At 40.0% G+C, this 12,060-nt stretch overlaps 1 protein-coding gene across 7 annotated transcripts in view; it reads left to right on the plus strand.

Moving 5' to 3' along the window:
- Positions 1–12,060, plus strand: part of LOC109540220 (voltage-dependent calcium channel type A subunit alpha-1) — a 60,977-nt gene that overhangs the window by 25,700 nt on the left and 23,217 nt on the right. For 4 of the 7 annotated variants that reach the window (XM_048668134.1, XM_048668138.1, XM_048668135.1 and 1 more), the window contains exons 9-23: positions 214–317; positions 704–819; positions 884–1,045; positions 1,420–1,440; positions 1,998–2,213; positions 4,444–4,658; positions 4,706–4,918; positions 4,975–5,193; positions 5,247–5,452; positions 5,511–5,813; positions 5,867–6,133; positions 6,198–6,341; positions 6,401–6,602; positions 6,673–6,837; positions 9,275–9,385. In XM_048668134.1, coding sequence (XP_048524091.1) covers positions 214–317; positions 704–819; positions 884–1,045; positions 1,420–1,440; positions 1,998–2,213; positions 4,444–4,658; positions 4,706–4,918; positions 4,975–5,193; positions 5,247–5,452; positions 5,511–5,813; positions 5,867–6,133; positions 6,198–6,341; positions 6,401–6,602; positions 6,673–6,837; positions 9,275–9,385 — 2,664 coding nt within the window. Of the gene's footprint in view, positions 1–213; positions 318–703; positions 820–883; positions 1,046–1,419; positions 1,441–1,997; positions 2,214–4,443; positions 4,659–4,705; positions 4,919–4,974; positions 5,194–5,246; positions 5,453–5,510; positions 5,814–5,866; positions 6,134–6,197; positions 6,342–6,400; positions 6,603–6,672; positions 6,838–8,568; positions 8,680–9,274; positions 9,386–12,060 lie in introns of all 7 variants that reach the window. The other 3 variants (XM_048668139.1, XM_048668140.1, XM_048668137.1) reach the window with 1 other exon arrangement.

A 12,060-nucleotide genomic window follows, 5' to 3' on the forward strand; every position in this document is an offset into this window, starting at 1 on the left:
CCTCTAGGTGATAGTTCTTGATTACTTTTTGATAAATAATTCGTTCTTATTGCGAAATAGGAGCACTATTTATCAATCTGTAATAAAAGACCTGAAATTCTGTCTTTTTTAAAGACAAAAATTTTTGAGGCGAAATACCCAAAAAGAAGTTTGTAAAAAATGAATCCGCCTCAACAACATAGAACTTATCTACAATTTTTTTTTAATTTCCAGATGAACGACGCAGTTGGCAGCTACTACAACTGGATGTACTTTGTGCCTCTTATAGTTCTCGGATCATTTTTTATGTTAAACTTAGTCCTCGGTGTCCTCAGCGGGTAAGTCTGCTTAATGTGCCCGATTCTGACTGAGCTTTTCGGTTTTCTCTATGCAATTTCGACAATGTTTAGCGAGTTTTCAAACGAAAGATTGCGCGTGGAGAGGCGAGCCATTTTTTATAAAACGCGCTCGAAAAAGCAGTTTGTTGAAAGCTTTGGCCGATATTTGGCCTGGATTACTCAAGCAGGTGTTGTACTTGGACAAGTTCTAACTGGTAGATCTGCTAGAAGTATTTTGCCTCCCATGGCCTTAATTTATAACTCCCTCCTAAGCAGCGAAGTTAGTAGGTAGTCTAAACATTGTGGTGATTTTTCCAACATAAACTTTCACTTGCTTTATTAACAGCTCATAATCGTATTGCTAAGCGCTTGCTCTCTGTATACAGCGAATTTGCCAAGGAGCGAGAAAAAGTAGAAAATAGGCAAGAGTTTTTAAAGCTAAGGCGAGCAGCCCAATTAGAGAGGGAGCTAAATGGGTATGTGCAATGGATTTGCAAGGCTGGTAAGGACTCTAAAGCCCCATTGCGTTAAACGTGAGGGAATTGATGCCTCTTTGCACCCCACAGAGGAAGTGATACTTGCTGAGGAGCGAACCACCGAAGAGGAGAAGATGCACATAATGGAGGCGAGACGGAGGGCGGCAAAGAAGAAAAAGCTGAAGAAGATCGGAAAAAGCAAAAGCACCGACACTGAGGAGGAACAAGAGGAGGAAGATGTTGCCGATGATGGTAAGAGCAGTTTTTTATAACCCTTTGATCCTCAATTACATTGGTAAAAGCATTCATTGAGATTAAAATGTTACGTCCTGTTCCTACTTTACCATTTCTTACTACTTAGGATATGTACATTTTACCTTTGTATGTAAAGCCCAAAAATTAGTATCTAATGCATGGTTGATAAACCAAGATTCCAATTTAGATTTACTTTTTATTATGCAGAACCTTCCATCGATCTTGCATGTTTTCCCAAAAAAAACTTCAAAAACTATTGGAGTGTTTCCAGAATCAAGTTCGTCTCGGCTTGCAAGATCAATGCGAACGTTCTGCATTTAAGTACCTTTCATTTACTGATACACATTTTTAATTCCCAGTGTTTCTTACAGAATCTAACAAAAAGCTAAAAGGTACGCAGCTGGAAAAAATGTAAAATTGACAATTAGACTACACTAAATAATGAATGCATTTTCATTCAGAGTAGATGCTTATGAAACCGACATTCTCTATCGTTTCGAAAACCAGTCCCTTTATCAACAGCATTGTTTTTAAAGAATTGTGTTGTTCCGAGTTTTTCCGTAATGGATTCCGAGCGGAAGCCACCACGAAAAACTCCTAGGCTTTTGGCTGGTACCCATTACTTTCTTGCGTAGACCTAAACCTTCTTTAGGGTGTCTCTATAGAATAGAATAGATCTTTTTGTGATTCTAGATGCCACATAGCAACATTAGCATTAGCCTAGACGAATTGGTACTTTTTAGGCACTTTAGTAGTTGATCAGTAGCTTAATTTTACGTACTTGACTGGTGTCAGTTAAGACTCTTCTCCCACTCACTCTTGTCTGAAGAATCAAAAGAAATTGCTGGTATTTTTTAAACAAAAGTGGCGCGTTTTCGGCAAAAATCTTTCTTATACCCAAACTGACCGGGAAGAATGCCATCCAATGTTGAAGTGTAAGTTCTATTAGCAGGCTTTGGCCGATCCGGCTACATGAAATCCAGAGCGAAAGGACATGGAGCCTGTGCGCGCTTCTGGAGAGCTGAGAAGAGATTTCGATTCAGTATACGACACATGGTGAAAACGCAATGGTTTTACTGGACGGTCATCATGCTGGTATTCTTCAATACGTTTTGCGTGGCAGTCGAATACCATGGCCAGCCGAAGTGGCTTGACGATTTTTTATGTGAGTATACTTTGAAAAATTCTAGAAAATCGACGAATGCTTTAAACCAACTAGCTTTTTGCACTCAAGCTGGCCAAGACCTTGTCTATACTCCTGCAAACTTTCGAATTGATAACTCTATGAGGTTAGAAGCTACGATGATTTTCAATGCGAGTTGTGCTTTTGAGATACTTTTCATAAAGGCCAGGGGGCTTCAAAATTCTAGAAAATCATTGAAAGCTCAGATTTAATTGAGCTTTTGAATGTTAAACTAGCGAAGCTTTCGCTATAACCCGGCCAAGATTTCCAGTTCACAACTGAACTGGCTTGGAACTCAACAACATTTTTTTATAGTCCGGTTTGCGTCATTGAGACGCTTTTCTTGATAGATCAGGCCAGGAAATTATAAAAATTGCAGAATCTCAACGGGTATTCTGATTTAAACCAAATTTTTAACATAAAAGCACTGCAGCTTTGGCAATAACTGTCCAGAATATGAACTTTATAGCTGAACAGTCATTGAAGTTACGAATTTTCTTATTTCGGGTTGCGCTCCAGGGACACTTTTTTTGAAATACCTGGAAGTTCAAAAATTTGCAGGAACTCAATAGCAGTTCTAAATTTAAAGTAAATTTTTTAGTCAAAAGCGTTGATGCTTTCACTGTAATTGCTTAAAATTACCATTTTGCAACTGAACGATTTTTCGAAGTGGCAAATGTTTATATTATCACTTGCGCTTTTGAGACACTTTTCGTGATAAGTCAGGAGATTTGAAAATTTCCAGGAAATTAATGGGGGCTCGGATTTAATTCAGCTTTTGGAAATCAAGGCAGTAAAGCTTTCACTATGATTTGCCAAAACTCTAACTATACAGCTGAACCGGTTGAGAAGTTAGGATGTTTTATATCCCGGCTTGTGCTATTGAGACGCTTTTCTTAATAAACCAGGAAATTATACAGTTTAGAAGAAGTCAATGAATGGTTCTATTTAAATAAAATTTTGTAGATAAAAGCCTACATGTTTTGTCAATAACTGCTCAAAATATGAATTTCGTAGCTTCAGAGTTCTAACGTTACGAATTTTTAAAATCTAGTTTGCGCCATAAAGGCGCTTTTCTTGACCGAACTGCAAGTTCAAAATTTTACAAAAAATCAACCGATGCTTCGATTCAATTGAGCTTTTGTAATCAAAAGTGCTGCATATTTTGCTATAATTTATCAAAATTTAGACTCCTTCGCTCATCGGGTGTGGAAGTTATGGATTTTTATAACACGACTTGCGTTATTGAGACGCTTTTCATGACAGGCCAGGAAGGTTGAACATTTCCAGGAAATCAATGAGGGCTCGGAGTTAATTGAGCTTTCGGGCATTAAAGCCCCAAAGCTTTGGCTATAATTTCCCAAAATTCCCACTTCATAACTGAACCTGTTTGGAAGTTGCAATTTTTTATAATCCGGCATGCGTTGTCGCGACACTTTTTTATAGACCGGGAAGTTCAAACCTCTGCAGAAAATCAACGGGATTTCCGATTTAGACGCAATTTTGTCGACTAAGGCCCTGTTGCCTTCGCAATAATCTCGCAGAATCTCAGTTTCCTTTCTTAGCGGTTCTTGAAGTTTCGAATTTTAATATTCTGGTTCGCCCTCTAGGAAGGCTTTTTTTGATAGATCAGAAAGTTCAAAACTTTGCACAAACTGAATGGGTGATCGACTTTAATTGAGCTTCGGTAGACGACAACCCTAAAGTGCTTTCCATCACTGTCCAAAATTCCCACCTCAGAAATGGACGGGTTTAGAAGATACAAATTTTTCAAATTACGACTTTCTTGATAGACCAGAAGGGCATTTTGCACACAAATCCTCTAAATCATCATCAACTTCAATTTTTTTGCAAACTTCAACAGTTTGCAAAAAATCAACGGGTTCTCTGATTTGTTCTTAACTCCGACTAATATATTTGAATGAAAACTGATTTTGCCATTCAGGAACGTGGCTGGCATCGGTAGTCTCACTCGCACCCATAGCAGTGCATGGAAGACGTCAGATTACCGGCGCGCTGCTACGTTCACACTTGATACCCTTAGCGTTCAACATCAGCTTTTTGCAAACGAATCCTCTAAATCTTCCTCTCAAATTTCCCAAATTTTCCAACGCAAATCTATAGGCGTTTGCCAGTTACACACTGTTATACTCGCTTCAATCTCTCCCGATTCAATCTTCTGATGCCCTTTCTGAGCCGCGCAATGTTTCAGACTATGCCGAGTACGTTTTCCTAGGACTGTTCATGTCTGAAATGTTCGTGAAAATGTACGCACTTGGACCAAGAATCTACTTCGAGTCAGCTTTCAACCGATTCGATTGCGTGGTGATCTCAGGGTCGATTTTCGAAGTGATCTGGAGTGCCGTCAAGGGCGGTTCTTTCGGTCTGTCGGTCCTCAGGGCTCTGAGATTGCTCAGAATATTCAAGGTGAGCGACTCTTGTTGGATTTTCCGATCTGACCGCCCTAATTGCAGGTGACCAAATACTGGTCGTCGCTGCGCAATCTAGTGATATCGCTGCTAAACTCGATGCGATCCATCATTTCCCTGTTGTTCCTGCTCTTCTTGTTCATCCTGATCTTCGCCCTATTGGGAATGCAACTGTTTGGAGGACAATTCAACTTCGATGGTGGCACTCCGCCCGCCAACTTTAACACTTTTCCCATTGCGCTATTGACAGTTTTCCAGGTAAGTGCGGTCGCTTTGGGCTCGAAAACACCTTGCCGAGATGTGATGATTTGCAGATCCTCACTGGTGAGGATTGGAACGAGGTGATGTACAATGGGATCAATGCTTTGGGCGGGCCGAACAGTGGCGGCATGGTGTATTCGCTCTATTTCATCATTCTCATGTTGTTCGGAAACTACACCTTGCTGAACGTGTTCTTGGCCATCGCCGTTGACAACTTGGCAAATGCTCAAGAACTCACCGCTGCTGAAGAGGAACAAGCTGAAGAAAACAAGGTGAGTGCGGCAGTTGGTCAAAGACCCTTGAGGATGTGGTTGGGTGGTTGCAGGAGAAACAGGCTCTAGAGCTGGAGAAGGAAATGGAGGCCCTCCAGATGGAAGGAAGCAATCCTCGAGTGGAGGTGTGCCCCCCTAGTCCAATCACGACCAGACGGAAAAAGAAGGAGGAAAAGCCGGTGGATGATGACGAGGAAATCGTCGGGCCAAAACCTATGCTGCCATATTCTAGCATGTTTATTTTGTCGTCCACCAATCCGTAAGTGTTCAGTTTGAGCAATGAGTTCACTGATCCGATTTCGCTTCTTCATCTGCAGCATTCGGCGTGGCGCTCACTGGGTGGTAAACCTGCGCTATTTCGACTTTTTCATCATGGTGGTGATTTGCATGAGTTCGGCAGCCCTGGCAGCTGAAGATCCAGTGGATGAAAAGTCGTTCCGCAACAACGTGCTCGATAAGTTCGACTACGCTTTTACGGGGGTGTTTGCGGTTGAAATGTTCCTCAAAGTGATCGATTTGGGAGTGATTCTGCACCCCGGCTCCTATTTGAGGGAGTTTTGGAACGTCATGGATGCAGTCGTGGTGGTTTGTGCCTTGGTATCCATGGGCTTCGACTTCATGTGAGTATCTTTCAGGGAAGCGTGGGCTTTACTTGAATTTCTGCTGCTTTCAGGGGTGGAGGTGGAGCGGCAGGTGCCAACCTTTCAACAATAAAGTCCCTCAGAGTGCTACGCGTATTGCGGCCGTTAAAGACCATTAAAAGAGTGCCGAAGTTGAAAGCGGTCTTCGATTGTTTGGTGAACTCTTTGAAAAACGTCATCAACATTCTCATCGTTTACATATTGTTCCAATTCATCTTTGCCGTTATCGCTGTTCAGCTGTTCAATGGCAAGTTCTTCTTCTGCACGGATGGCAGCAAAATCACCGAAGCCACTTGCCAGTAAGCGCTCAACTTTCTACAGATTTACTTGGGCCTTTGCTGATTAACTCTGGTCGTTTTTTAGGGGGCAATATTTCGTTTACGAGGAGAACAGCGACGTCCCAAAGGTGGAGGATCGCAAGTGGCAGCAGCAAAAGTTCCACTACGACGATGTTGCGATGGCGATGCTCACCTTGTTTGCTGTGCAGACTGGAGAAGGATGGCCTACGTAAGTAGGATTTTAACATCACTTCATTGCTTTGCAATTTTTGGCGACTTCTCCTGCAGAGTGTTACAAAACTCAATGGCAGCCACCTACAGCGACCAAGGACCGATCCAGAACTTTAGAATCGAAATGTCCATATTCTACATCGTCTACTTCGTCGTGTTTCCGTTCTTCTTCGTCAACATCTTCGTGGCCTTGATCATCATCACGTTTCAAGAGCAGGGCGAGGCCGAGCTGCAAAGTGGAGAAATCGACAAAAACCAGGTAGAGTTCCTTTGCAGTTTGCAAACTTGTTCACTCGACTTAACGTGACCTCTTTTTCCGGTTTATGTAGAAGTCCTGTATAGATTTTTGCATCCAAGCCAGACCACTGGAGAGATACATGCCGAGCAAACGGAGCAGTCTCAAGTACAAAATTTGGAGATTAGTCGTTTCGTCGCCGTTTGAGTATTTTATAATGACGCTCATTGTTTTGAACACTTTGCTATTGATGATGAAGGTAAGTGTCTTTCCATGTTGAGTTTCAAAACTTGATCTAAACAGCCAAACACTCAAAAGTCGGCAGCTTGTTGATATAGATGGAACGTACAGGGTGGGCCAAACTGGCGTGTAATTTTTGGATGATTTTCTACGCGATGTTGGCATCAACAGTTGCCATCCACTATGGCCAAAATTATGGGTTTTTTAATGGAACACCCCATATATTTATGCTGCCCTGAAGGTCTTTCAACAACCTTTCAGAAAATGCTGTTTTCAATCACACATTTTCTAGTCAAAGTTGTTATAGACAATTTTAAAAAACAAGAAGCAGTTGGGGTGTATACAGTGGATGAAAATTTATGTAATGAAGTGTGTATGTATTAGGTAAATAAGGCCAAGTACTTTCGACAATTACGTCATCATCAGGGCCGTCGTCAAAACAGAAGCAAACATCCCCAAGAGCACCAACAAAACATTTTTGTTTGAGCAAAAAATGTTTTGTTGGGTGCTCTTGGGGATGTTTGCTTCTGTTTTGACGATGGCCCTGATGATGACGTAATTGTCGAAAGTACTTGGCCTTATTTACCTAATACATACACACTTCATTACCAAAAACTTGGCTCAATGATTAATATCAAAAAGACGCTAAAGTCGGAGGTTTTTTTCTACTTTTAAGTAAACTTAATTGAGATTGTGTCACATTGTAGCTGGCTTCAATACTTGAGAAAAAGTGGTAACAAATGTACTCTTTTGCTGTCAATATCGCATAAAAAATAACTTCAACTTTACACTCCAGTTTGCCGAAATCTTCCACCCCGTCTTGACGGTGCAACCACCCTCTATACGCAGCTTTATGGGTTGTGAGCTGCGTATAACATTTGCATTATTCATATTCTAATGATAGTTAGACACACTAAAACGCTGCTAAAACGCTGCTACGAATGCCTCTGTACTATGCACCAACTACAGCACCACAATAAATAAAACTTTCTTTGTTTGTTCTTCAACACTAAGAATATCCTGGACGGGTCATCGAGCTACAGTTTTGCAGGCAGAAACCTGATTTAGAATGCAACAAAGAAGCACACACATTTACACTGCCTTTGCAGCCTTTTAGATTAGTTCAGCAGCATCAACTATTGCAGCTATTCGTTCCTTAGGATGTCTGCGGTTTTGTGCGATTTTTCATCTGTCTACCTTTTTCCCTCTTCATCAAACACTGAATTTTCCTACTCAAACACTAAATGCATGCCAATGTTGTGCCATTCAAACTCGATGGGATTCTGTTCCAAAAATACACGTTTATACTTGGAGTTGTTTTGCTGTAGATCTTCTACGATTTTTTCTAAGGGGTCCAGATCAGGTTCTAAATTTATTAGCTTTTCACTGCGAAGCGCTTGACATGATTGCATCGAAATGCGTGCATCGAAAAGGGGCATTTCTCCTTATATTAAAAAACTGTCGCTAAAGCACAAAAACCTACAAACAGCCAGGAAATTGACTGATTCGGCCCACTTGTGATCTGCATGGACTTCCTTTCGGAGTGATTCTCATTTTGAGCGCATGATATTGAATCAAGATTCCCAACAGCATGGTCGCATTACAACAATCTAAAGCGATAAAATTTTGAAACTAAACCTCCTTGGCGGACTTGGCTATATACCAAAAACTATACCTAGATTAGCAAGTAAATCTAGTTGAGTATTGACTATAGATAATAGAGTCTAATCCATATGTTGCCATCCAACAGTTTAACAATCAGAGTGACACATACACCTATAGCCTAAAATATTTGAACTGGGGATTCACAGGAATGTTCACGGTAGAATGCTTTTTGAAGATACTTGCGTTTGGAGTGAGGGTAAGACTTAGAGCCTCCTTTCGATCAATCGTAGTGGATTTCGATCTTAGCTCTAATGCGAGATGTTGATCGCTTGAAAATTTGCCAACACCTCGCAAAGAGTCGAAATTTGTATGTATTGAAAGCCTAACCTGTACCGACAAGAACGAACAAAGATCAAACTTTCCAAACAACATGTTTATCCCGTCCGTAGATGGTAGTTTATGGTTTTGAGCGTTTGAATGATTTTTAGCTAGAAAGCGGCGTTGGTGTGGTAGATTTTCTTCTAAGGCTTAGTAGGTTTGATGGCATGTGCAATATGTGGTACACTTTCACACCAACACCAGCAGGAATAGGTATTTATTATGTGGCTAGGAATTCCGAACAAATTCACCATGATGCAGGAAATTGCTTGCAAATCTGTGCCCTCTTCATGAGCGAGTTTCTCGAGCAAACAATTTCTTGGATTCATTTGCAATAAAGCGATTGTTCGGAAAATGAAACCGAAGAGTTGCCGACTTTTATTCTATGTGTCCCTGTCTCGAAGGTAGGCAGGCTCCTAAGCTTGATCTCCGTAGATAGAGTTAGCGCTACATTTTCAAGTTTTTTATTGTAGTACCATCAATCCCCATCGCTTCTCTCGGAAGCACTGGCCTTAATGAACATAGTTTTTACGTTCTTTTTTCTGTGCGAGACCATCTTGAAGCTAATCGCATTCGGATTGAAGGTAAATTTACACACAGAGGTTAACAGGTAACATTTATAGTTAGGATATTGTTCAGTTCATGCAGCTTTTTGTTTGTTCCCATGCAGACTTTCCTTGCGCTTTCGATACTTAAAAGGTTTCTACACACATTAATATTTACAAGATAAGAGCCGGACGTCCAACCATTGTATGTGACCTCAATGTACAAAATTGCAAATGTTTAGTCGCCCCATATCAGATTAATAGAACCGTTTTAAGTAGGCTTCCCTTAGATAGAGCATCAGCATATCGTTTGCTTATCCAAAAGCCCATCACTCTTATAGCAACGATTCCAGCGCTTGTTTGATCAATCTGTCCAGACGTTTTGCTAGCACGGACGGATAACATCTTCAGAATTTTTAGAGTTCGGCTTGCGCTGTTGACACGTTGTTCTTGCTGGATTAGAAAGTTCAGAACTTTGCAAAAATCAAGCGGGTTGCAGATCTGAATTGAATGTTGTACATATAGGCGCTGAGGTTTGGGCTATAATTTTCGAAAAAAAAAATGTTTAAAATCAATGCATGTACTAATCTAATAGTCCTTTCGTACAAAAAAGCATTGAAGCTTTTGAAATGATCTCCGAAAGTGGGCAACTTTACGCGTATGGAAGTGACAATATTTTTGTACGACTTGCGCTGGTGGGACGCTTTTCTTGATGAAGCAAAAAATTCAAGTGCTTGCAGAAAATCAACGAGTTTTCTGATTTAAATCGATTTTTTTACGCAAAGGCGCTAAAGCTTCTGCTGGAATTTGCAAGAATCCAGATTTCATAACCTTTCGCGTGTGAATGTTACAATTTTTTTTAATCCGACTGGCGCCTTTTGCRCGTTTTCCTTGATGAATCAGAAAGTTCAAAACCTGGCAGAAAATTAACCAGTTCTCTGATTTKAACGAAATTTTATACACGATGGCGGTAAAGGYTYYACTATMSTWATKCGGAWGTTAAAKTTWMKAAYSTWWTKCSKGYTWRSRCTATTGAGACACTTTTTTGRCTGAATTGGAAAGTTSAAAACCTTGTTCAAAGTCAACGGATTTTCCATTGTGAATGAAATTCTGAAGACAAAAGGGCTAAAGTTTSCGCTTTATTTACCCAGAATTAAGCTTCATGAATGACCCTTCGRTTGTAGAAGTTACGAATTTTTTTATCAGGCTTGCGCRCTRTTGGAACGCYTTTCTTCAGATAYGAGAATCTTTAAATCCTTGCAGAAAATCAAGRGGTTYTCTCATTTAAATTAGTTTTTTTACACAAAAGTGCTAAAGTTCCCCCTATCGTTCTCAGAAATTTAAACTTCATAGCTTTTCATGTGTGGAAAATGCGAATTTTTTATCCGACTTGTGCCATTGGGACGCTTTTCTCGATGGATCAGAAAGTTARAATCCTTKCAGAAAATTAAGCGGTTCTCTGATTTAAATRATTTTTTTACACAACAGTTATAAACTGTCCACTATAATTTTATAATAATTCTATAATAACTAWATTGGGGTGCGTTTCTTGATTAATCAGAAACTTCAAAAGCTTGCGTAAAATCAAGCGGTTTCTTGATTTAAATAATTTYTTTTACACAAAAGAGCTGAAGCTTCCGCTAATATTTTCCAGAATTTAAACTTTATGGCCTTTTGCGTGTGGAAATTCCAAGTTTTTTTTATCCGACTTGCGCTTGTAGGACGCTTTTCTTGATAGATCAGACCAGGAAATTATAAAAATTGCAGGATCTCAACGGGTGCTCAGATTTAAACCAAATTTTGCACATAAAAGCACTGAAGCTTTGGCAATTACTGCTCAGAATATGAACTTTTTAGCTTAACAGACATTGAAGTTGTGAATTTTCAGAGTTCGGGTTGCGCTCCAGGGACACTTTTTTGAAATACCTGGAAGTTCAAAAATTTGCAGGAACTCAATAGCTGTTCTGATTATGATAAATTAGATGTTCTAGTCAAAAGCGTTGATGCATTCACTGTAATTTCTCAAATATGCCATGTTGCAACTGAACAATTTTTGGAAGTGGCAAATGTTTATATTACCACTTGCGCTTTTGAGACACTTTTCGTGATAGGTCAAGAGATTTGAAAATTTCCAGGAAATTAATGGCGGCTCGGATTTAATTGATCCTTTGGACATCAAAGCACTAAAGCTTTCGCTATGATTTGTCAAAACTCTAACTCTACAGCTGAACCAGTTGGGAAGGTACGATGTTTTATATCCCGGTTTGTGCTATTGAGACGCTTTTCTTAATAGACCAGGAAATTATACAGTTTGGAAGAAGCCAATGGATGGTTCTATTTAAATAAAATTTTGCAGCTAAAAACCTATACGTTTTGGCAATAACTGCTCAAAATATGAGTTTCGTAGCTTCACAGCTCTTACGTTACGAATTTTTATAATCTAGTTTGCGCCATAAAGGCGCCTTTCTTGAGCGAACTGCAAGTTCAAAATTTTACAAAAAATCAACCAGTGCTTCGATTCAATTGAGCTTTTGTAATCAAAAGTGCTGCATATTTTGCTATAATTGATCAAAATTTAGACTCCTTCGCTCATCGGGTGTGGAAGTTACGAATTTTTACAACACGACTTGCGTTATTGAGACGCTTTTCATGACAGGCCAGGAAGGTTGAACATTTCCAGGAAATCAATGAGGGCTCGGAGTTAATTGAGCTTT

This window comes from Dendroctonus ponderosae, unplaced genomic scaffold, assembly GCF_020466585.1.
Source record: "Dendroctonus ponderosae isolate FM_Combo_2020 unplaced genomic scaffold, Dpon_F_20191213v2 Dpon_F_20191213_7, whole genome shotgun sequence".
NCBI lineage: Eukaryota > Metazoa > Arthropoda > Insecta > Coleoptera > Curculionidae > Dendroctonus > Dendroctonus ponderosae.